Source organism: Phycodurus eques, chromosome 14 (assembly GCF_024500275.1).
Source record: "Phycodurus eques isolate BA_2022a chromosome 14, UOR_Pequ_1.1, whole genome shotgun sequence".
Taxonomy (NCBI): Eukaryota; Metazoa; Chordata; class Actinopteri; order Syngnathiformes; family Syngnathidae; genus Phycodurus; species Phycodurus eques.
The window spans coordinates 18,217,440-18,243,070 of record NC_084538.1 but is presented as its reverse complement, the minus strand read 5'-3'; the positions used below and the strand labels follow the sequence as shown (position 1 = coordinate 18,243,070).

Below are 25,631 nucleotides of genomic sequence, written 5' to 3'. Positions count from 1 at the left end.
ATCTTCTACTGTACATGTCATCTACTGTCTATTGCCTGTTTTCAACTACTATTACTTATTTTCCAACTGCTTTAACTGTTAAAATTTATTCAAAAAGAAAAAAAAAACAGCAATATGTAAATAGCAGTGTTTGTTAATTTAAATAAATCATAATAAACAATTTCAAACTTGGATTTGTATTTTTTATTTTGCTTTCTCATACTCCATGCAGAGATGGGCAAAAATACGTAGCGATTATGCCACAAAGTGCTTTCGTAAGAGAGGTGTTAAAGTGCGCTTCCCAATCTCAATAGCAGGGTTGGAGGCAACCGTCATCCCTGCAGTGATGACTGATCAGCAGTAAAGAAAACAACCAATCTGTGGGAGCATTTGTCGCCCCCCAGTGGTCTCTCGGAGGAGAGCAACACATTTTAAGCTGCATTGTGACTAAGAGGGCCAGCAGAAAGTGCTCCCAACTCTCCAGTGAGCGGTAAGTCCTAAGTCCATAAGTCCTTGAGACGTCACCGTGGTGATTTTTGTCCTAGTGTCTGTCATTAGCCACAGCATGAGGCACTTCATCCGCAATCTGATTAACTCCAATACAACAACAATTTAACCGGTTTGTAGTTGTAGGTTTCGAATATTTTGACTGCTCTCCTGTAGACAGTCAAATAAGACAACAACACTATTGTACAGTATTCGGGTTGAGAAATTTAATGTAATTACATATATTTGACAAACAATATAAGGCGTAGGTATCGTGAAAACTTCTTTTTAAGTATGGCACTGTGTAGTTCCAACAAAGCTAATAATCATTAACAGCTGGCACAACTGGTAGAAAACTGCAAGTCTCAAAATGTCGACAAAGACATCAATATGACCTTTCAACAGTTTGGATGTTATTCCAAATCTATTGTGACAAACGTGTAGTGTGCTACCTTGACAACTGAACAATGTTTAATTCCTTCCCTCCTTCTTAAAAGCAATAGGGCTCTTATATAGAGAAAATGAAGTCCAGTGAGTTAAGAGGCTACTTTCAACTAGTAGCTTGCTAATGGGAAGCCTCAAAGGAACCAATCTCACAGAACGTGGTTATGTCTTTTTGCAAAGACTGCAATTAGTGCAGTGGAGGTATTGTGTGCAACATGTTAATTCAGGGTGACGCTCGTAGAAAGTCTTTCTTCCCCCCAGTCTTACTAAGTAGTTTTATGTCAGTAATGATGATGTCATGGCTCACAGCCTTACACATGTCATAAACGGTCAGAGCTGCTGTGGAAACAGCAGTCAAAGCCTCCATTTCGACACCCGTCCTGCCGGTGGTGCGACACGTCGCCGTGACGACCACGGCGCCGCGCTGCTCGTCCAGGTCCAGGGCGACTGAGGTGTGGTCTAAAGGGAGCGGGTGACAGAGCGGAAGGAGGGCCGAGGTCTGTTTGGAGCCCATGATGCCGGCCAACTGGGCCACCGCCAAGGCGTCGCCCTTGACCAGCTGGTTGTCTCGCAGCAGCCCAAAGGCAACAGGGCTCAAAAGCACGGTGGCGCGAGCCTTGGCTACTCGGCGCGTCGGGGCTTTACCGCTAACATCCACCATGCTTGCTCGGCCTTGAGCGTCTGTGTGTGTCAGCTGGGCTTCTGGGGTACCATCGAGGTGAGGGCTGCCGCTCTGTGAGATGCGGGGGTCTTGGCTAGAAATGTTATTGTGACATTGTCTCACACTATGTTGTGTACAGTTGACTTTGGCCTTCATTATTCGTAAGTGTCTGGGTAAGCGACTATCATTTGTTAGGGGGTTGTTAGTCACAGTGTTGGTGCAATAAGGGGATGCAGTTTGACAACCATTAAAGTCAGACAAGTGGTGTTGTACATTGATAAAGGGTTCCGTCTGTTTCTTTTCACCGAGATAGGAGTTGCCACTCATTATGTTTGTAGTGCAGCAGTCACGGTCTGCCAGTGTTGAAGCAGTGTGGTCGAGAAGGCACATAAGACTCACGCCATTAAGGACTCTGTTTCCACCTGAATGGCACATATGAGGAGATATTTTTTTAACATGCTGAATGACAATGTGGAAACACTTCAAGATGCCTTTTGATGAAGGTGTTTGGGAAGTGCTGCCTGGAATATAAAGAACAGTGTCATTCAAGGATACCCTTCAACAAAAGTGTCTACCAAGGTGTAATGTGTACTACTGCCGTGCAGCCCAAAAAAAAATAAAAAATCCAGCACAAGCACAGTAGCAGAAATTATAGCTTCATGAAGATAATACGTAAGTATTCATTTTGACTGACACCGTCAGGTCTTTAAACGTGGTTTATTTATGTGGTTGTAGTTTCCAGTGGGGTTAATCTGCACAACATCATACTGAGAGCTGTTTTGAATATTTTGGTGACATGAAAGGGCCAAAATATGAGAAAAACATCTCAGTAGGCTTTATTATTTTTGTGGTTGTCTCTGTGGTGGCACCATTCTGTGTGGATGGCTCCCACCTTTTGTCTTGCCTCCCCCAGGATGCTCAGTGCCTTGCGATGTTGCTATACTATTAGTCAATACGTGCTATGTTTATGTGGGTGTTTGCATTTATTTTTTTTATGTAAGGATGGGATGGGTGTTTTTTTTTTTTATATTTCCTGCATCTGTTTTTTATCTCTGTGAAGCACTTTGGGTTGCATTTTCTATGTATAAAAAGTATTATTTGAATACAATTTGATTAATTGATAAAAGCAGAATATTTGACCCATCTCTTTTACAGGATCTCATTAGATTGTACAGTCTACTTACGTTTATCGCAGGGGTTACCCTCACAGTAAATGAAATGTTTCCTATAGTCACTGATGGTGTAGAAACTCGCCTGACTTTGGTGCAGACAGTGTAGGTTCAGTTCCCAATCAGTGACGGTGTGAATGTGAGTGCGAATGGTTGTCCATGTCTATATGTGCCCTGCAACCAGTTAAGAGGGGGTGGTCTGCGTTTCGCCCAAAGTCAGCTCGGATAGGCTGAGATGCTGCACTTTAGAGTTAAGTGGAGGCACTTTATTTGTCTACTTGAGGTCGTCATCCACACACGCAACACAAGTACATGCCTATTAGCCATGCCCTGCTACAAGGCATGGTCTGAGTGGGCAATTTTCTGGGTTGACCGCCTTACACCCACGGTCCTGGCAATTTCAGCAAAAAGCATTATGGGTACCCAGAATTCATTGCAGCCATGTTTTAAAAGACAGCATTGTAGTTGTAGAAAATCAAACTAAACTTAGCTTCTTGTTACATTTGCTCCTGTCGATATTGTTACGAATGTGTGCAATAGCTATTCCTCAGGCTCAGGTTGGTATTTGTGAATGTATTTAGTAAAACTTTAACAGTGGCTTGTATTTTAAATGGATAACACACTTGGTAAGGTTTCGTTATCTGCTAAAAACAGGCAATTTGACGACCTGTGAGTCACTGCTGCCACATTTAAATCAATTGGCTTATAAAGCTGCCTTGTATAAGAGTGTGTAGATGACGAATTGCACAATATTGACCTTCAAAAAAAAATATGCGATGCACTCCATCTGCAATAAGTGAACCACAATATAGAGAGTGATTACTGCATAGCTCTACCTAATGCTGTGACTGATTAATGAATCATCGAGTCAAATGGGCATAACCTGCCTGCCAATGTTCAACAGTTTGGAAGGTGTGATACAAATGATTATTTCAGACTACTGGTAGTTTGAGAGTTTGTACGTACAGCCGCAGTATCACCCACCGATGAGGATCATAGGTCTGTTCTTCATTTGGGAGATAGTGAACATGCCTGAAAACCCGTCACTCTGTTAACATTGATTGAAAAGAAAAGTTCCTCAAACACAATCTTACCTGCATGTTGTTTCTTCTTTCTGCCCACAGCAGCGCCGATTATTTGCAGCAGCTCTTCATCTGACGCTCCGGAGCGTAACACATCGCGGAGGGACACCTCAGAATTACCGAACAAACACACCTGAAGACACATGAGAAGTGTTCCTACAGTATGGCAGACATACACAAACACAGGCGTATGAACATGCACATGGTCTTTACCTTGAGGTTGCCGTCTGCGGTGATGCGTAAGCGGTTACATGAGCCACAGAAATGGTCAGACATGGAGGTGATGAAGCCGACCTGCCCTTTGAAACCTGGCACTTTAAAGATCTGTTGGACCGATGTTAATGTCAAGTAGCATCAAGAAACAACAGTAGACACTTTCTAAGACGTGTTTAATGATTGTACATTAACCACATCACTCACCTCTCCAACTTGGAATCCTCACTCAGTATCATTGCCACTGCTCTTTCCTGGCTAAAATCCTATTTGACCAATCGACACCTGTTATCAACATGAACAACTGCACCTCTGCTTCTCTGACTCAGGGAGTCCCCCAGGGTTCGGTGCTTGGTCCCCTCCTCTTCATCCTCTATCTCCTACCACTTGGTAACATCATACGGCGCCATGGCCTCCGCTTCCACTGCAATGCCGATGACGTCCAGCTCTCTATAATCACCACCAAATCACTTACTAGTGCAACCCACTCCACCCTCGTCAATTGCCTCATTGAACTAAAATCATGGATGCAGACCAATTTCCTCAAACTCAACTAGGGTGAATTGGACATGATCATCTCCCGCACCAAAGACACCCACAGTTTCCACCTCATCATCGATAACTCCAACCCCTGTCCCTGACCACACATCCGTAACCTTGAAGTAATTCTCGACATCAACCCACCACGTCAAACACATCACCAGAACTGCCTTTTTCACCTAAGAAACATCGCTCGTCTTCGTTCATCACCCTCCTTCCCTGCTGCTGAAACCCTCATCCGTGCTTTTCTTACCTCCAGGCATGATAACTGCAACAGCAGTCTCTATTTTTCATCATCCAAATTCCTTAACAAACTACAGTACAGTGAAAATTCTGCCGAACGCCTTCTCACTCACACCTGCTCCTATGACCATATTACTCCTGTCCTTCAAAAACTCCACTGGCTTCCTGTTCCCGAATGCATCAAATTCAAAGTCTTTCTCCGAAACTAGAAAGCAAAGCGCTCCAGAATCTGGCACCGTCCTACCTCAAGGACCGGCTCTACCACCACCCTCCTTCCCACCCCCGCTGTTCCTCTGATGAAAACCTAACTTTCCCCACCACTCAGGACCAAGCACTTAACCTGGGGCGACAGAGCCTTCTCCATAGCTGCCCCCTCCCTCTGGAACACACTCCCAAAACACACCCGCAACTGCACCACTCTGTCCTTGTTCAAAACCCTCACCAACACTCATCTTTTTAAAATAGCTTTTAAGGTTTAAATTCTACTTTGTATTTTGTGCTGTTTTGTTTTTCTTTATATACACTATATTGCCAAAAGTATTCGCTCACCTGCCTTGACTCAGATATGAATTTAAGTGACATCTCATTCTTAATCCATTGGGTTTAATAAGGCATCGGTCCAACCTCTGCAGTTATAATAGCTTAAAGTCTTCTGGGAAGGTTTCCAGAAGCGCATTTGTGAAGTTACATACTGTTGGACGAGAAGACCTGGCTCTGTGTCTCCGATCTAATTCATCCAAAAGTGCTTTATAGGGTTGAGGTCAGGTTTGTGCAGGCCAGTCGAGTTCATCCACAGTAAAGTCTCTCATCCGTGTCTTTATGAACATTGATTTGTGCACTAATGCACAGTTATGTGGGAACAGGAAGGGGCCATCTCCAAACTGTTCCCACAAAGTTGGAAACATCTAAAAACGCCCCTGAGCCCCAGTGAAAGAAAGTCTGCAAGCTTAGGCATACCATGACATTTTGGACAGTCAAACAGTTTGGGAATTACCCCTTCCAGTACTAACATGTCTGTGCAACAGTGCACAAAGCAAGGTCCATAAAGACGAGAGAATTTGGTATGGATGAACTTGACTGGTCCTGCCCTAAACCCAATAGAACACCTTTAGGTTGATTTCGAGTGGACAGCGAGCCAGGTCTTCTCGTCCAACATCAGTGTGTGGCCGCACATATATGCTCCTGGAAGAATGGGCAAAAATTCCAATAAACTCACTCCTAAAGAACAACATAAGACAACATAAGCCTTCTCACAAGAGTTGAAGCTGTTGGGATATCACTTAAAATCATATGTGAGTCAAGGCAGGTGAGCGAATACTTTTGGCAATATGGTATATGTTTTTATATACTTTTTATATCAGCTTTTACTCTGTACTGTTATGCTTCCTTGAGTGTCTAGAAAATAAAATGTATATTATTATTGTTGTTGAGGCGGCACTGGTTAGCACATCTGCTTCACAGTTCTGAAGACCGGGGTTCAAATCCCGGGCCCACCTGTGTGGAGATTACATGTTCTCCCCGCGCCTGCATGGGCTTTCTCTGGGTAGTCTGGTTTACTCCCACATCCCAAAAACATGCATGGTAGGTTAATTGAAAAGTCTAAATTGCCCGTAGGTGTGAACGTGAGTGCGAATGGTTGTTTGTTTGTATGTGCCCTGCGATTGGCTGGCGACCAGTTTTAGGGTGTACCCCGCCTCTCACCCAAAGATAGCTAGGATAGGCTCCAGCACGCCCGTGACCCTAGTGAGGAGAAGCGGCTCAGAAAATGGATGGATGGACATACTGTATGTTTCTGGCTGGCAGCATGGTGGAATTGTGATTAGCATGTCTGCCTCACAGTTTTTAAAAATAAAATCACAGCTTGGGCCTTCCTGTGTGGAATTCAAAGTGATCTTCTATGGTTACGTGGGTTTCCTCCGATATTGTAAAAACATGCTAGTTTCATTGAAGACTCTAAATTGCCCATAGGCGTGAATGTGAGTGTGTAATTTCTTGTCTACGGTATATACACGCTGTTATTGGATGGCGACCAGTTCAGGCTGTACCATCTCTCCCCCAAATTAATCTGGGATAGGCTCCACCTCAGCCGTGATCTAAAAGAGTACAAGCGGTATAAATTTTTTTTTATGGCTTTAACTAGTGTTTATTCTTGATGTCAGCTGACTTAATCCTTAATCAATGATGTCCCCCCACCGCCATTCAGTTCTCTCTGTTCCCGGGTTTTCCAGTCAACCATTCCATTGTAAATACACCAGGTGGAAGTAATAAAAATAACAAAATATAACTAAACATAACTGAATCACACATTTGCGGAATAATTCTACATTTTGACTTGAAAATACACCTTGGCTGTGTCTGAGTGTCCAGTTTGAAGCGTTTCCAGGTCAGGCCACTGCTGCTTGATGTGATCCAACATCTCCTGGTAGCTCACCATCTTCTTAAAGTTCCATTTGTTGCCTGAACAGGGAAGAAGATACATGCGCAGCAGGTTATTGTGGGAATGGCACCACCAAAGCATCCATAGTATCAAATGAAGTTAGATACTTCAGTTTTGAGAACATTATGTTCCACTTTGTTTTCAAGGGAAAAAATGAATGACAAGCTCAATACTTCGTTCAAATTTGTTATAATAAAACTTTTTTGAGTAGTCTATCATGACTGTCATCTTCTTGAATGTGCAGACTAACCATCAAATGGCATGTATTCAATGAAGCGCACTTCCAGGGGCTTCTTCTCTGTCAGACCTACGAAATCAAGCAGTTCGTCTTCATTGAGGCCTCGCATGACCACACAGTTGACCTACAGCAGGTAACACACAGCAGACAGCGGTTACTAAACATACCCATACAGAGTTTTTTTGTGGTGTTCCCAAGTCTAAACCCAAGTCTGCAAAGAAGTGAGCTATCCTGCACAAATGCGCTCATTAACACAAGATGACTTTAAATGTCAAGTACAACAGATGTACTAGAACTCATGTCTTTACAGAGGTAATATTTCTCACTTTTTATTGACACTCAGAGGAATTCATTTAACATTAACATTATTAGCGAATGTGTCATCATTACACTACCGCTATCATGAACTGTGCCCTGCAGTCCTTTTGCCGGAGCCTGGGTGGCGCTTTGCGCTCCTCTCCCTCTCTCTCTCCCTGCCTCTCTCGCTTCACAGTAATCAGCATCACTTCGGCCGCACACCTGTCATCAATCAGCCCTCATCATCACCTGCATTTAAGCCTGCCAGATCCCGGAAACTCTCGCCAGAGTATTGCAGCTTCTACAGCGGTACCGCGGCTCCTCAGTCTCCAAGTAAGCGACTCTATTTCTTGCCATCGTTCTGACCTTCATGCTCCTCCTTGTCCTAAGTGTATGCTCCGTGTCCCTCGTCAAGTAGATCTCTGCCACATCACCGTCAAGCCAGTCGCCCGTCCTCGTCACTGCCTGCCACGTATTCTCTGCCTCAACAACCCGCCAGCGCATCTCAAGGACCATCCCCATTTCCCTTTCAATAAACTGCTCATCACAACCTCTCAGCCTCTGCCTGCTCTTGGGTCCAGTCTCTAGCCGATCGTGACAACCATATTGAATATATATGCTAGTTGACAATGATTAAAAAAAAGATTATCAACAGATTTGAGCACTTTCGACATAAAATTTTAAGTAAAAAATTTTTTGGTTATTGGGTTTCCAACAGACAAAAACAGGCTACAAGATACCGCTGCACTGTATCGATTCCTCACAAGACACTATTGGGCACACCCCGGGGAGCTGGTGCGGGGCATACATAAGTGGCCAGTGGACTGGGTTTCATCAAAATTCTGTTGTTCCTTGGTCCTGCTGCTCCACTGCTGTATCCTGCCTTCCCTCCGGTCATAATGCATGATTACACACTCATTATGTTGGGGGCAGGGGGTGCTTAAGAGGACAAGAGGTCAGTTTGGCTTTCCTCCTCTACCTCCCTCAGGCCGGCCCCACATACTGTATCTCCCACTGTTTTTAATGCACCACATACTGTACATACAGTACATGCTTTGGGGGTGGGGGTGAGTCATATACTTTTATTGTTTTCTTCTTTTTTGCTATGTTCTTTCTTAAACCCTCAAACCTTGTTCTATCTGACTGCATTTAAAAGAAAGAAGAAAAAAAAAGATTACAAGATACCTTGACTGGGTTGTAGCCCATTTCAATGGCCTTATCAATGCCTTCCATAACCTTGTGGAACCCTGTGAAAAAGAATGTGAAAGCTTAAATGGGGGATAAATAACACCTGGTATTTGGTAAGACATTATTTATATTTTGGTGAAGTTCTCTGGGTCTTGCTGTATTCATGGCTTAGTCTGTTAACTTTCCAGTGATTAAAAAAAGAAAGCAGAATGGTTCAGATGGTTGCTTTTCAGAACATTCTCTCTTCCTTATTTCTTCATCTCAGTCGGTCCATCTGTGCATTCCATCTACACGCCCACCACATAGAGCTGAGCCTGCTGTCACTTTACCTCCTCCAAGTGAGACTGGCCCACATCAGCTAGGAACTACTTATAGACGCAGTGTGGATTTGAACTGTCAGCTAGCCTAGCCTGAGCTGAAAAATATTGGAAGATGTAGCAGGGAGTCATGGTGCAGGGTGCCCAATCTAATTTTGTATACCTCAACATTCTTACATTTGACCCTAATGTTCAAACATAACTTCATACCTTTTCGCCTGACAATGAACTCAAACTTGGCAGGTACCAGAGAATCCAAACTGATGTTGATCAGGTCAAGGCCTGCATCTTTGAGTAGAGGGAGAAATCTTGCCAGGTTCATGCCATTTGTTGTCACCGCGATGGTCTTCAGACCCTCCAACTTCTTCAATTCAGCTGCATCATCAAAAAAGTAGGGAGAACATATTGAAAAGGAAAGAAAAAGAACTGCATTATTGTCAAACCGACAACTTAACTAAACAAAGCACACACACTAAAGCCTGCATTCACATTTACCCGACAAACTAGTGTTACACCATGGACAATGTGCGGAGCTCCCATTCAGCTTCGAGAAATTTGGCATCCGTGTTTTTACTCTTAAAAATAAAGAATGGGACTAAAACAGAATGCTAAACATAACATATACTGTATTCTTATACTTACTGCACTATATATAGAACCTTTACAAAAAAAAATAAACATTTAAAGGTTTATTTATTTCCATAATTCCACTCAAAAAGTAAAACTTTGGGGGGGACGGGTCCTGACTGTTTGTGCACATGCACGAAACAAGCAGCTCAGAGTACCCACCCTTCTTGGAGTCCTTGAGGGGGTGCTGGAGAGCGCTCCCGCTGGGGACTCCATTGTTCTGCTGGGTGACTTCAAGACCAGGAAGGGCGTGATTGGGAGGAACGCCCCTCCCCCCCCCCCGGCCAGAACCTGAGTGGTGTTCTGTTATTGGACTTCTGTGCGCCCCATGGATTGTCCTTAACGAATACAATGTTCAAGCATAAGGGTGTCCACACGTGCACTTGGCACCAGGACACCCTAGGTAGCCGTTCGATGATCGACTTCGTGGTTGTGTCATCGGACTTCCGGCCGCATGTCCTGGACACTCGGGTGACGAGAGGGACGGTGGTGTCAACTGATCACCACCTGGTGGTGAGTTGGCGCCGCTGGTGGGGGAAGATGCCGGTCCGCCCTGGCAGGCCCAAATGTATAGTGAGGGTCTGCTGAGAACGTCTGGCAGAATCAGAAGGAGTTTCAACTCCCACCTCCGGCAGAACTTCATCCACGTCTCGGGGTAGGCAAGGGACATCGAGTCAGAGTGGACCATGTTCCGCGCCGCTACTGCCTAGGCGGCCGACCGGAGCTGAGGTCGTAAGGTAGTCGGTTCGGTCCCTGTCGTGGCGGCAATCCCCGAACCCGTTGGTGGTTTAATATTACAGTCCACCAACATTGCAGCGGACCCTGCGATGTGACTATTGCGCACAACAATCGACAGTGCAGCCCTATTTAGTCTCACTGGACAACCCGAAGGAATGAGTGAATCATTGTGTGATACAGTTTGCTACACTTCAGCAAACAGAATCAGTGTGTTATGTGCCTAACTATACAGTTGAGTCTGTGACGTAAAACATGGGGTTGACATGCAAATACAAATTACATTAAAAATGTTAGGGAAGCAGGTGGCCCCGACTGGACCTCACCTGCAACTCTAAAGCACTCAGCCAGCGAGCTCCAGTTTTCACTGACATTTTTAATAAATCAATGATTTTATGTAAAGGTCCTGTTTTTTTTTTTTTTTTTTTAATCTATTATTATTCCAGTACTAAGAAAACCCCACCACAGGTAGGTAGCCCTTCCATCAGTAGTCATGAAATGTCTCGAGCAGCTGGTCCTGTCCTACCTCAAACACATCAAGGCCCCCCCCCCCCAATTTCAATCCATTACAGTTTGCATCCAGAGCTAACCGCTCAGTTGATGGATGCAGTTAACCTAAGGTCTGCACTTTTCTCTGGACCACCTGGACTCTCCTAGCACTTATGTCAGAATGCTGTCGGTGGATTTCAGTGCCGCTTTTAATACAATAATGCCTAAGGGGCTCCAGGAGAGGATGTAACTATTAAAAGTGTGGACCCCTCTATTAGCTGATGGATTACACAGGAAACAGCATGTGCGACTTGGTACTCACTTGTTTGGTCCTCACTTCATCAATATTGGGGCATTTCAGTGGTACGTGCTATCACCCTTTCTGTACTTTCTGTATACAAGCGGCTGCACTTCCAACAACTACACCATCAAATTGATTACATTTGCAGATGAAACAACCTTGGCCAGTCATCAGGGATAATGATAAATCTGCTTACACACAGGAAGTGTCGCATCTACAGTAGCTAGATGGTGCTCTGGAAACAACTTGCTCAAGCCACAGAAGACAGTGGAAATGGTCATAGACCTTTGCAGATCCCCCCCTCTCTCCTCTCCCACCCCCGGAAGGAAGCACAAACTCCATAACCTCCCATATAGTCACTACTCAGTACACCTGCGTAGGACTATTTTTATTTTTATTATATCTTTATTTTTATTCTGTTTATCTAAACCCTTATCAGCAGCTTTTAATTTTAATGACATTGCAATTTAGTTGCTGTGGACTCAACTACATGCAGACTTTTTAATCTCCTAAAGCCAATAACAAGCATATACATATCTTTTTGCACCTAATGTGCATTCATTGTCTGCCTCTTTAGTCTTGTTTTTCATGTCTTGTCTTTATTTAGAGCTGATTGCCAAGTCAAATTCCTGTGTCGACTTGATACATTTGGCCAGTCTTGGTGGCGACTGCTGGGATTCCATGCTCCACTTCCTGTATTTGCCTGCCTCGTTAACCCATGTAATGCTTCGATGTCAGTCACAGCTTTGTGATCCTTGTGACACTAACTCATGAAAGTCACTTGTGCTGTGATACATTAGATAAGGTAGATGTGTGGTGACTAATCAGTTATCCTTGCTGCATAATTCTTCATGAACTGAACCATTCAGTCCATCTGTGAAGTCACATGGGAAACATGCATGACTTTCTCAATTTGTGTTACCAATGATATCCAGCACATCAGGTCTGATGAGAGGCTCTCCTCCAGTGAGACGAATCTTCTCCACACCCTCTTTCACAAAGAGGCGAGCTAGGGTCAAAATTTCTGTTGTGGACAGAAGCTGGCCTCGTGGTGTAAGCGTCACACCCTCCTCTGGCATGCAGTACTGACCTGAAAATGAGCAGAACAAACAGAAACAAAAAGTTGGCTTTTGAAAGCTACAAGTTAAACCAGACCAACATATCTCACAGTATACTGCAGTACTGTGAAAAAGCATTGCCCCCTTCTGAAATTTAGTTTCCCCACCTTACTGTTTAAGATCATCAAACAAATGCAAATATCAGACAAATATAACCCAGGTGAACTTAAAATGCTGTTTTTAAATGGCCAGTTCATTTATTAAGGGAAAAAAACTTTTAAAAGTTGTTCCACTGTGTGAAACAGTAATGGTCTCCTAAACCTAATAACTGGTTGGGCCATCTTCAGCAGCAACAACTGAAATCAAGCGTTTTCTATAACTGGCAATGAGTCTTTCACATCTCTGTGAAGATATTTTGGCCCACTCTTCCTCACTGAATTGTTTGAATTCAGCAAAAATGGAGGGTTCTTGAGCATGAACAACCTTTTTAAAGGTCATGCCACTGCATTTCAATCGTATTCAATTCTGGACTTTGACTAGGCCACTCCAAAACCTTCATTTTGTTTTTTAAGCCATTCAGAAGTTGACTTGCTGGTGTGTTTTGGATCTTTATCCAGCTGCAGAACCCAAGTACGCTTCAACTTGAGGTCAAAAACTGATTGCTGAACCTTCTCCTTCAGGATCTTCTGTTAAAAAGTAGAATTCACGGTTCCATCTATCACAGTAAGGTGTCCAGGTCCTGAAGGAGAAATGCGGACCGAGATCATCACACTACCACCAGCATGTTTGACTGTTGGTATGATGTTCTTTTTCTGAACTACTGTGCTACATTTACACCAGATGTAACGCGACACACACCTTCGAACAATCTCAACTTTCATCTCGTCAGTCCATAAAATACTCTGCCCAAAGTCTTGGGAATCATTCAGATGTTTTTTTTGCAAAAGTAAGTCAAGCCTTCATGTTCTTTATGGTGAGCAGTGGTTTTCGCGTTGGAACTCTGCCATGGATGCCATTTTTGCCCAGTCTCTTCCTTATTGTTGTCATGAACACTGACCTTAACTGAGGCAAGGGAGGCCTGCAGTTCTTTAGAAGTTGTCCTGAGTTCCTTTGTGGCGGTGTTTTCTTTACCAGAGGCGGTGTTTTTTTACCAGTTCCTCAAAAGGCCATACTCTCCCACATAAAAACTAAATTTCTCGGGAACCAAACATCATAATATATTTTTTTATTTTTTTATTCTTAGTGCGTTGTACTCGGGTTGAAGTAATCATTCCAAATAGAACAACATTTTGAGAGACTGTCATTTCAATCTTGTCATGTTGCTACTGACATGCACTGTCAATTGTGGAACCTTATATAGACAAGCATGTGCCTTTCCAAATCATGCCCAATCAACTGCATTTACTGCAGGTGGACAGCAATTAAACTGTAGAAACATCTCAAGGGTGATTATAAGAAACAATGCACCGAAGCAGGGTCCGATGTTAAGCCCTTTTGAGTGGTGGCCTGCCTGGTCAGAACTTGTACTGGTCCCGAATATTCATGGTATAATATGTTAAGTTTTAGTAATTTCATATTTAGCGTCTTTCTACTATATTATTTCAGCCCCTTTAGGAAATTATTAGTTTTAGTATCACTCTGCACTCACCTCTAAAATCAAGGCATTGCAATTGCACTAATTAATAAAAATGCATACAACAATAAATCAATGACAAAATTATTAAAATATTTACTTATCACTGACATTCCAACAATGGTTTATCTTGTGTCTTGATGTTGTGCACACTATTTATAATTAGGGCTACTCCGAAAAGGGTTTTATGCTGCTGATTCAAGTACGGATAACCCCTGAGTGAGAACTGCTGTTACGATCGTGCAGATTAGCTGTAAATTTTTCAATGTATTTATGGTGAGTGCTGTTGGCCATATGGTCTGACATGTTTGTTTGGGTTTGGTTCGCAGCTCTTGCGCCTGCGCAGTGTGAAGGGACGCTACACTAGGGCTGGGCGATTATTGAATTAATAATAATCACAATTATTTTGATTGATATTAAAATCATCATTAATAAACAATAATTTCCTTCAAAACTTTGTATTTATTCAACTACCGAAACTCAACTTTAAATATAACTTAAAAGAACAACCAGAAAATAAATTAGTCACAAATAAAATAATATTAAAATAATAGAAATTGAAAACAAACAAAGAAAATTACCTTGATAGCTATTCTTGCCAATTCTTTTAGCCATAACTGTATTGTCTTTGTCTATTATTGTTGTCTAAAAAATGCTCTCATTATTCTGGCATTTAGCAAATAGAAATAATTTTGGTAATCCTAATTGACCTAATGCCGCGATCAGACTACAGACAAATTTGCTTTCACGATTGCACTATGTCAGACTACTGCCATCAAATCTTGCCGTATCTCGTTCAAACAGTGGCGACATTTCTTCCGATAGCACTGTATCTCATCTTTTACGATCGCTGAGCTTTATCTTGTCAAATCAAATGGTGTCTGGGAGGCGGAACCAGAAAACGTGTCACCGGTCAACGCAACCGGATACACCTGTTACCACGGCGACGACAACAACAATGGATTGTGCCAATGTATTGTTTGAGGGGGAACGAAATGAGGAAAAACGTGTCGTGGTCGTCACTAGGATTGCGAATCTATGGCATGAGGCCGATTCAATACATATCTAGCGACAAGGGGTGCGATTTGATACAAAAAAACTACTTCTTTAAAGGTGAAATGATTTGATTCAATTTGGGATCGACACAATATTACGATTCGATTCGATACGGAAAAAAGCTACTTTTATTATTGTTGATGAAGATGTTAATCATAAAGAACACAAGTCTATAAAATTAGATTTTAACAGTATTTTCAAACGTAAACGACGACTTATACCCTTCGCATGGTTGCTTTATGACACTGTAAAAAATAAACAAAATCTCGTTAATGTATTCATTATTAGTCATGGAATAAATAAATCATACAGCAACATACTTTTTGTTGGATGGGATCAGGAATGGACGGATGGATGAATGTACAGTAAAACAGAACATAACCATCTTCAATATATAACTACTTCAAATTAATCTTCGAAGTCCAGAGGGAGAATACAGTAGATTTAGAGTAAGCAACAGAAACCTTCTTGAGTAGGTAGTACTCGAGTAGTTTACTGGTACCGTAATTTCTCGTGTATGATGCGCACCCGTGTATAATGCGCACCCCCAAAGTTGACCTCAGAATTCTGGAAAAACCCTTCTACATATGTATAGTGCATTTTTACAATGCATGATTTTGCTTCTTCCCAGATGATCAAAACAAAGTATTATCTGTATTTTGTTAGTGTTTTCAAATAATTATTCTGAAGTTAAACACCTTATTTGAACACACAATTTATTTTAATTTACTTGCTCTTATTTTGAAATTCACAGCCCTACTTTTATTTTGTAAATGAGAAAACACTCGTTTGATTTCCCAGGCAGGATTTGTAAGATGTGTTTTTTAAGAAAATGAAAGGCTAGGCGAAATACATTTCATTTTATTTAAATGTGATTCAAATTAAACTCAAGCATTTCAGAAAAGCATTATCATTAAACAAAACATAACCATAAAGAAATTATTGATGGTTGTTGTTCAGTCCTCAGTCGTATTAAAAAACAAAAACAAAACAATATTTCACAAATTCTCCCTGGGTGTGTAAACTTAGGAGCAGAATTGTACATGTATGCAGTCATATGTACCCCTATCATATTGGAATGAAAGTGTAGTCTCCATCTTTTTCATAACCTCTAGGGGGCGGTGGCATAGTGGAATGAAAGTATACAACTTTTTCATAACCTCTAGATGGCGGCATACATTGATAAAATGTGAAAGCATTTTTAATTTTCTCCTATACCTATGTATCATGCGCACTCTTAACTTGACAATTTTTGTGGTAAAAAATTACGGTAAATTAGGTAGGTAATAAAAGTGCAGCATCTCAGCCTGGGTATAGCCTAATGTTTTGAACACAAAAGGTATTAGGTAACAACGGGCAACATTTGAGCCTGATAACAGATAGCCTAGTGCTTTGAACACAACAGGTAACAAAATGCAACGTTTCAATGTAAACAAATGCTATTATCCTTTACATAACTTATGGTTGTGCTTTTTTTGTGCTTATGCTTTGTATAGTTTATTCATCATCACTGTCCACATCTTTTTTTGACGAAGCTCAACTTATCCACATCCTCATGTTTGAGTAGAGTATGTTTCTTGGAAACAATGTCTCCTCCAGTACTAAAAACCCTTTCAGTGGCCACACTGGTGGCTGGTATGCAGATATTGTTTAGCGAGAGAGCAATGGCAGGTCCTGCTGCTCTTTCCACCATTGCAGTGGGTTGTTTTTCAGGGGCAAAGTCTCTCTCTGTACCTCCTCACTTCATCACTGGTCCTGGTCAATCACTGCTCTAGCTGCTGTCCTCCTTACTTCAAAGTCTTCTCCAAACCGCTGGTCCAGAGCTGATATTTTCTTCTTTTTGCAAGGAGGGTTATTAGCTGGAAAATGCAATGAGGACATAAAATGAAGCCTCACATAGTTCCACTACAGATTTTACAACAATAAATCAGATCTATAGTCATCTGCAGGCTTCTGTTGCAGAATTTATTTAGGTATGCCATCTTAATACATTATAAATATATTCAAATTTATAAATTATAAGAAATGTAATTTATTGAGATGTACTTGTACGTATACACACACACACACACACGTTGGAATATCATGGGTCAGGGGTCTATCAGTGGTGAGGTCTGCGTCTTCATGGGCAGGGTGAATCTGACATGGATCTGTCTGCACTGGACCCTTCTCAGTTGGATGGCCTGTTGGCTTGAAATAAAAATATATCATCCTACAGTCAGTGTATGGCTAAATGCAGTGTACTCTAACAGTAACATCAGTCAGAATAAATCTAGTAACAGCAACCAAGCACAGCAGACTGACATAATAGAATCAGAATGTATTGTAACTTGCTTTGAGTAAATGACAGTATGTTGAGTGTTGACTTGAGGGACTTACCATTTCGTCAAGGATGTAGCTTCTGCTGAGATGCTTGTGAATATCCTCTCAGCATCATTGTCACTCAGGAAGTGCAGACAGAGCCTTAAACCGGGGGTCCAGAGCTGCTGCAGTGTAAAAGAGATCATAGAGGCCTGCGTAGCGTTTCTCCAAGTCATTTGTGAATGCCTGCTTCATCTCTCCGATTACCACTGTGTCTTTATCTGATGCTAAAAAGTTATTTTTAAGCTTTGCTTTGACTGTGGAAATCATTCAAACTGTGGGCTGCTTGTCTTCAGACATGGTCACAAGTTTGACCGTTGCCATCAGCTTGACAATGTCTTCACAATTGCAAAGATTTTTGTCCTTTAGAGTGTTCACATCTCCTCCATTTCTGAGATCCCTGGACAGGAGTGCAGCAGATATAGCAAGTTGTTGCTCCAAAAAGCAGTTCAAGCATGTCATAGGCACTGTTCAAACAGGTTGTCGAAATCTTGAATGAGCTTGTGTGAAGGAAAGGCCAGTAGTTTTTATTTCTCCTGTAAAATATCTGCTGCCTTAGCACTGGTGGAAAAAAAACAACCACTCTCCAGCAACCTTGCTACCATGTTCACTCTGAAGGCTTTCTGTGTGGCAAGATTAATGGTGTGTGCAAAGCACATGAGGTGAGGGCTATGCATTCCTGTTTCAGTAGAGTACCTCTATTCTTCCCGGAGTGTGACCCTTTAAACACCTTTGTCTGTAAATCTGTAAAACATGACACTTTAGCTGCCAATTTTAAGTAATATGGTGGGCTGTGATGGTCACATATGACTCCGTTGCACATAACGTACAAGTATCAGTTGTTATTGCAGCTCGCTCTGCTTTTGGAAGCTCTTCTTCAACGTGGCTCCTCACTTGACCATACAACACCGGCATTCAAGTGTTAGTGATATGCTTTCGGGATGGTAATGCATATCTTGGCTCTAAGATATGCAGCAGGTGCCGAAAACCATCCTACTCAACTACATTGTACGGACATAAGCCCTTGGAAATGAAATGGGTTATTGCAGCCGTGATTTCCTTCGCTCGTGCTGAATTGTGGCCAAGTTTTCAGAAATAGGTGGGAATAACGCTAGCAGTTTTTCCTGGTGTGCTAGCACTGCTAGCATGCTCCTGTTGGGTGCTCGACTTTAACTCACCATACCCGTCACCGTGTTTTCTTGTGGCATCAACGTCAAGATTAGTTGTTGACCCGTAGTACTTCGGAGCTGCTCTGCATAGCTTGCAGATAGCATGGCTTTTATCGAGTTGTCCGTTTTTGTTAGAAAATCCAAAAACGGTCCAGACTTTTTCCCATAGTGCGTTGAAAACCGTTCTCTGTGAATCAGTAGTTTCACCAGCGCTCGTGCCAATTTTTACATCAATTCGTTCATTGTCCTTTCAAAACAAGTTGCTGCGGTGCTACTCTATGTTGTCAAGGAGCATCCGCGAGCGTCGTTATGTGTGCTCTCGCATTGTTTTTATGTGGAAAACACTAACCTCAGGCAACCGATCCACAGCTCGACATTCGATTGGTCTAAGGCTCCCCAGCGGATTTTGTATCGATTGAGAAGTCTGCTACCGATACTGTTGTGTCTTCACGAACGGATATCCGGTCAAATCGGTTTATCTGTCTCAACCCTAGTCGTTGGCGGTGCTCGAGAGAGGCCGTTCATTCAAGGTTTGCTTGAGCTCAGTTCACCTACTTTTAATACGATATGGCTCGCAAGCAGGCAACAAAATGTAATGTAGCCTAGCAAGCTAGTACTAGCACTAATTATTATACGTAAACATGCTGGCGTTCTGTCAAATCATGTGGTAAAACTTCGGTGAACATTGGTTGCTGCGCGTAAATAAATGTTGACAACAGCAACCAAGTATGTAGACAACCAAGCACGGGAGGCGTTGCGACGGTCACAATACGCAATCGGATTGGTCGACGTCAAGGTGCGCTGTCGTCGATATGTCACACTACGCTGAAGATATAAAAAATAAATAAATAAAATAAACAAATCAAACCTCCTAGACTTTTCATTTTGGTATCGTAGGGCTACAGTATTCCCAAATGGTTGGTCGTGGGTTATGTCACACTACAAGAAGTTTTGTCATTCCTGACAAAATATGTCAGGGCCGATCTGGGAAATCACCCGCGATAGGAAAGGTTTAGTCTGATTTCATGTCACATTCATGAAAAAAAGTGTCTTTTTATATAGTCAATGACTGTATCTGCTGTTCCTGCTGTGTGCGTCTTGGCCGCTTAGGGACAGTGTGGTGCGAGGCATGCATGGAGCTACTCGTGTGGTGGAAGCTAAAAAAAGAGTAGAAGACGCAAGTCACAATATAACGTTAATAACTTGTTTTTCACAGATTTGGAAGAATATATGCCTATGAGTCTGTATGTGTTACTGCGCCGTTTGTATGTGTATATTCGTTAATAAAGGTAACTCTCTCCTGTGACCAAATGCTAATATTAGCTAGCCCGTCAATAGGGTTTTCCATTGACTGTTAGCATTAAGCTGGCGATTTAAAAAACGATGCGTGTCTTGTATTTAAATATAAAATGAGGGTAATTTTTTTTTTTGTGCGCTTAGTTTAGAGTAAACTGCAACTAGGGTGTCAGTAAACAGCTTAAAGCACGCTGAAGGAGGGCAGAATAACATTCTACAGGCTGCAAAGGAGCAGCTGCTATATGAGGCTAGTGACATTAGCTTCTGTTCGGCTATCATCTTGAGGCTAACCCGAATGGCCCAAAGGCCATTTTCGGCAGGCGAAAATCATGGGTGACTTCGACATTTGTACTGGCCAGAGCAGGCCATTGACTATACATTGATGGTGGCCCCAAACAACGGCGTAGTGGCCCCAGGCCACCGTTACTGCAGGACCCAAATTTTGGAAGGCTATCACATAAATGAGGGGAAAAGGCAGAACAGTAAGTGTGCCAAAAAAATTAACCATTGAAAATATTTATTTACTGACCTAATACTTTAATTAAAATAGTTTTATTTAATGTAGCTGTTTTATTAAAAAACAAACAAACATTGTTTTAATCAATGAACTCAGGTTTTTAGTTGTTATAACACAAGCAATACATATCTAATCCTGATCATGAAAACCAAATTTTCCTTACAGACACTATCTGACCAATGTATCAGATTGTAAAGTACACTTGTATTACTGTATTTGGTAGTGGTAAATTCATGGCAGCAAGTGCACTGATATCACAACAATAAGATTACAGGTAACTATTTGGAAGGATAGACATTTGCTGGAGCAAGTTTCTATTTGGAACGTGTGACCAATTTTGACAGGTATTATGATGAGGAACGAGCTATCATTTTTAGGAATTTGATTACATGTAACGGTAAGGGTTTTTTTTGGGGGGGGGGGGGTTTTACAGGTATTATAAAGATGAAGAGGTTAGCATTTGCAGCAAGTATTAACAAATCACAAATGAAATGGTTATTGATTAATCTAAGTTTTCAGTACATACTATTCTAATTTCAAAAATGATTACCTGGAAATACCTGGTCTGGGCCAAAACAAGTAGATGATAATCATGTAATTATTAGACAAGTTTTACTTTTACATAAAGACAATAGGATCTCTCAAAGTTTTGAGTTTTTAATGGAATTGAATAATTTTTATTGGGCTTTATTTGAATGATGATTTAAGTCAATGATGATATTAATAATAATAATATAATTCATAATTCAAGTTTTGTGACCAGACAAACAACTAACATTTAAATTATTTTTTAGAAGCTGGTATACTCAAAAGACATACTGTTCGCTAGACTGGTTTAAATTCTCTGCTGCGGCCTCGTCTGCACTAATCTCTGTAGCTCGAAAGAGACGTGAGTCCAAATGTCCTCAAGATGACAACTTTAACAGACATGGTAGGCAGACTTACAGCGGAGGTTGCATTTCTCAGTCAGGGAGATGCGCAAGTAATTGTGTCTCCGGCCAAAGTTGTCCGTCAAGAACGATGAAAAGGGAATGTTGTGCACTCTTAGCTTCTCCTGAAGAAAAGACAGATCATTCCAAGACACTCTTGCGATGATAAATCACTTATCTGAGGTTAAACTAGCTCTAAATTCATCCGCCCCCCCACCTCTCCACTGTTATAAGCAGATCTTGTCTCCCTGCACAGAATTTGTGAATATAATAAACTCTGAATTGTAGTCAATCACAAACTATTTCATTGATGTTTAGCTTTATTCATAACTTCAGCAAAATACATAAAACATATTGCTGCTGCTTTCTGAAACTGAAATTGTTTATTGCATTTATGACAGCTGGCTGAACTAAAAAGCTGGCTAATCATTTAGAATTGGTGAACAGGCTTCCCGATTGTGTCACATTACAGTAGTTCAAGGTCCCATGGAATGACTATGACCTTTGCCTGCCAATAGTATGCGGCTGTGTTCTGAGTGTAAAGGCGAACAAAAAAATATGCGTTTGGTCACACGCAATACTTAATGACAGGACTTCACAATTGCTGTGACACCAATTGCTCTTTTGTTCACTAATCTAGTTCTCTCAAACACGCCACAAGGTCACTTTAAACGTTTAGTCGGTAAAATCAAATAAATCATAAACTTCAACCACAATAAATTCCACTTTGAAGACTATAGTAATATATAGTTATACAAAGGATGGCTGCTTAATCAACACCATGTTGACATTGGTTGCAAGTATGTAAATGCTGAGTTCATTTTTTTTTTTTCAACTCAAAGGTTAAATGCTTGGCTTGTTCTGGATGAGTGAAGTACAGTACTGTTTTTCCTCACGCTAAAATGTATTGGCTCAAAAATATACCGTTTTTTTTCTGCAAGAATACGAGACAAAAATCAAGAAACAGAAAAACATTAGCATGACAGTAATCTATCAGCGGAGCTGGAATATCACTCTTCTCTGAGACTCTAGGAAGCAAATTTGCCTGGATTGCTATGATACACGATTATATATTTATCAGCATTCTATCCATCCATCCATTATCTGTACCGCTTTATCCTCACGAGTCCTCTATTTATAAATTATTTGCCATTTCAGCTCAGTGTCAATAACTCGCATTTATGCACTATTTCCAAAGGAACTGCAGTTTCTCATCTAAGGTGGCTAAACAGTGGGTACGGAAAGTATTCAGACCCCCTTAAATATTTCACTCTTTCTTATATTGCAGCAATTTGCTAAAATCATTTAAGTTAATTTTTTTCTTCATTAATGTCACACAGCCATAAGTATTCAGACCCTTTGCTGTGACACTCATATATTTAACTCAGGTGCTGTCCATTTCTTCTGATTATCCTTGACATGGTTCTACACCTTCATTGGATTCCAGCTGTGTTCGATGATACTGATTGGCTTGATTAGGAATGCCACACACTTGTCTATATAAGACCTTACAGCTCACAGTGCATGTATGTCAGAGCAAATGAGAATCATGAGGTCAAAGGAACTGCCTGAAGCACTCAGAGACAGAATTGTGGCAAGGCACAGATCTGGCCAAGGTTACAAAAAAATGTCTGCCTCACTTAAGGTTCCTTAGAGCACAGTGGCATCCATAATCCTGAAATGGAAGATGTTTGGGACGACCAGAACCCTTTCTAGAGCTGACCGTCCGACCAAACTGAGCAATCGGGGGAGAAGAACCTTGGTGAGAGAGGTAACGAAGAACCCAAAGATCCCTGTGGCTGAACTCCAGAGATGCAGTTGGGAGATGGGAGAAAGTTCTAGAAAGTCAACCATCACTGCAGCCCTTCACCAGTCGGGGCTTTATGGCAGAGTGGCCCGACAGAAGCCTCTCCTCAGTGCTAGACATGAAAGCCCGCATGGAGTTTCCTAAAAAAAAAAAAAAAAAAAAAAAAAAAAACACCTAAAGGACTCCAAGATGGTGACAAAGAAGATTCTCTGGTCTGATGAGACCAAGATAGCACTTTTTGACCTTAATTCTAAGCGGTACGTGTGGAGAAAACCAGGCACTGCTCATCACCTGTCCAATACAGTCCCAACAGTGAAGCATGGTGGTGGCCGCATCATGCTGTGGGATTGTTTTTCAGCTGCAGGGACAGGACGACTGGTTGCAATCGAAGGAAAGATGAATGTGGCCAAGTACAGGGATATCTTAGACAAAAACCTTCTCCAGAGTGCTCAGGACCTCAGATTAGCCCAAAGGTTCACCTTCCAACAAGACAATGACCCTAACCACACAGCTAAAATAACGAGGGAGTGGCTTCAGAACAACTCCATGACTGTTCTTGAATGGCCCAGCCAGAGTCCTGACTTAAACCCAATTGAGCATCTCTGGAGAGACCTGAAAATGGCTGTTCAGCAACGTTCACCATCCAGCCTGACAGAACTGGAGAGGATCTGCAAGGAGAAATAGCAGAGGATCCCCAAATCTAGGTGTGAAAAACTTGTTGTATCATTCCCCAAGAGACTCATGGCTGTATTAGCTCAAAAGGGTGCTTCTACTAAATACTGAGCAAAGGGTCACTAATGGCTGTGTGATATTTCAGTTTTTCTTTTTTAATAAATCTGCAAAAATTTCAACAATTCCATTTTTTCTGTCAATATGGGATGCTGTGCGCATTAATGAGGAAAAAATTAACTTAAATGGCCGCAATATAACAAAGAGTGAAAAATTTAAGGGGGTCTGAATACTTTCCGTACTTTCCACTGTAAATTCGACGAACACTTTTAAACGATCAAATACAGTCTATGCATCTATACATTGTTATATTAGTTATTTCTCTATTTAAAATGATTGTGTAGTATTTATATGTATTCTTTCATTAAAATTGGTGTATAACGACCCGAAACTCTCGTAACAGTTTACATAATTTAAGTTATTACCCTTAACCAGGAGGATGACACGTGTGCTAGCGTTAACCTCCTGGTTTAATGTGTTGCCTCAAACATTCCCGTTTCAATTACTGCAGAAATATTACTATAAATAAGAAAATAACCTTACCTGTCTTGTCAAGGTTTTCGCAGATTCGTTAAAGTCGGGGGAAGCTAAAGTGGAATCTCTAAGTTCAAGTTCGTTCTTCTTCACACTAGAGAACGGTTTACGACTAACTCCATTTTGAACCAGGTGTTTTCTGACATGTCGCACACTCCTGTTTATATCTTGTAAGCCGCAGCGCAGGTTCGAAGCCATGGTTTTGTTTTTCTACTGAACCCACAGGTAAACGGATCGCGAGTGCGTATTTCGGCGACATAAATGTGTCAGTGAATTGGGACTGAAGAGTAAAGGGCGTCGTCTTGGAAGCCAATGGAGGCACGGAACGTCACATGCAAGTGCACCCTGGGAAGTGTAGTCCACCCCTGAGAGACCCTTCACGGCACACTGCAATATTTGTTTCACAGAGACTCTATAACATGACGTACTTTAAGCTTAACTGCCACAAACAAAATCTTTACTCAACGACTAATCTATTTTTATTTTTCATGACATTAGGAACGGCGGCACGGTGGACGACTGGTTAGCGTCAGCCTCACAGTTCTGAGGACCCTGGTTCATTCCCGGGCCCCGCCTGTGTGGAATTTGCATGTTCTCCCCGTGCCTGCGTGGGTTTTCTCCGGGCACTCCGGTTTCCTCCCACATCCCAAAAACATGCATTAATTAGAGACTCTAAATTGCTCGTAGGCATGACTGTGAGTGCGAATGGTTGTTTGTTTGTATGTGCCCTGCGATTGGCTGGCAACCAGTTCAGGGTGTACCCCGCCTCCTGCCCGATGATAGCTGGGATAGGCTCCAGCACGCCCGCGACCCTAGTGAGGAGAAGCAGCTCAGAAAATCCGAATCATCTTTATTTGCCAAGTATGTCCAAAACATTTTCAAGTTTATTAGACTTCAGTTTAAAACTAGTAAATTCTATTTCAAATTATACTATTCAGATTATTTTTTTTTAAATGTAATGTTTCAAATTAAACAATACACATTGAAATTATGTTTTTCATATTCAGTTTGTGAATGCGTTTATTCAAGTGTATAAATTCAAAATCAAATATAAACAATTCAAAAGCAGTTCTTGCTGGCACATATTTCAGCCCAT

The 25,631-nt window shown here is 41.7% G+C and overlaps 1 protein-coding gene and 1 long non-coding RNA gene across 6 annotated transcripts; both read right to left on the bottom strand.

Moving 5' to 3' along the window:
* Positions 1 to 145: 145 nt before the first annotated feature.
* Positions 146 to 24,801, bottom strand: mocs1 (molybdenum cofactor synthesis 1). Of its 5 annotated transcripts, none has more exons than XM_061695401.1 (11): positions 24,545 to 24,801; positions 21,482 to 21,590; positions 12,369 to 12,536; positions 9,505 to 9,669; positions 8,975 to 9,036; positions 7,505 to 7,616; positions 7,162 to 7,274; positions 4,035 to 4,145; positions 3,834 to 3,954; positions 3,724 to 3,771; positions 146 to 2,091 (listed from the first exon to the last, which is right to left on the bottom strand). In XM_061695401.1, the coding sequence occupies exons 1-11, from the start codon at positions 24,731 to 24,733 to the stop codon at positions 1,133 to 1,135; spliced, it is 2,157 nt and encodes a 718-aa protein (XP_061551385.1). In that variant the 5' UTR covers positions 24,734 to 24,801; the 3' UTR covers positions 146 to 1,132. The 5 variants fall into 5 exon arrangements, with proteins under 5 accessions (XP_061551385.1, XP_061551386.1, XP_061551387.1 ...); XM_061695402.1 differs by having other exon boundaries at positions 148 to 1,992; XM_061695404.1 differs by having other exon boundaries at positions 1,901 to 1,992; positions 3,706 to 3,771.
* Positions 16,963 to 19,336, bottom strand: LOC133412343 (uncharacterized). Its single transcript, XR_009769752.1, has 3 exons — positions 17,573 to 19,336; positions 17,268 to 17,383; positions 16,963 to 17,052 (listed from the first exon to the last, which is right to left on the bottom strand). It is a non-coding gene; the product is annotated as an uncharacterized LOC133412343 (long non-coding RNA).
* Positions 24,802 to 25,631: the final 830 nt, after the last annotated feature.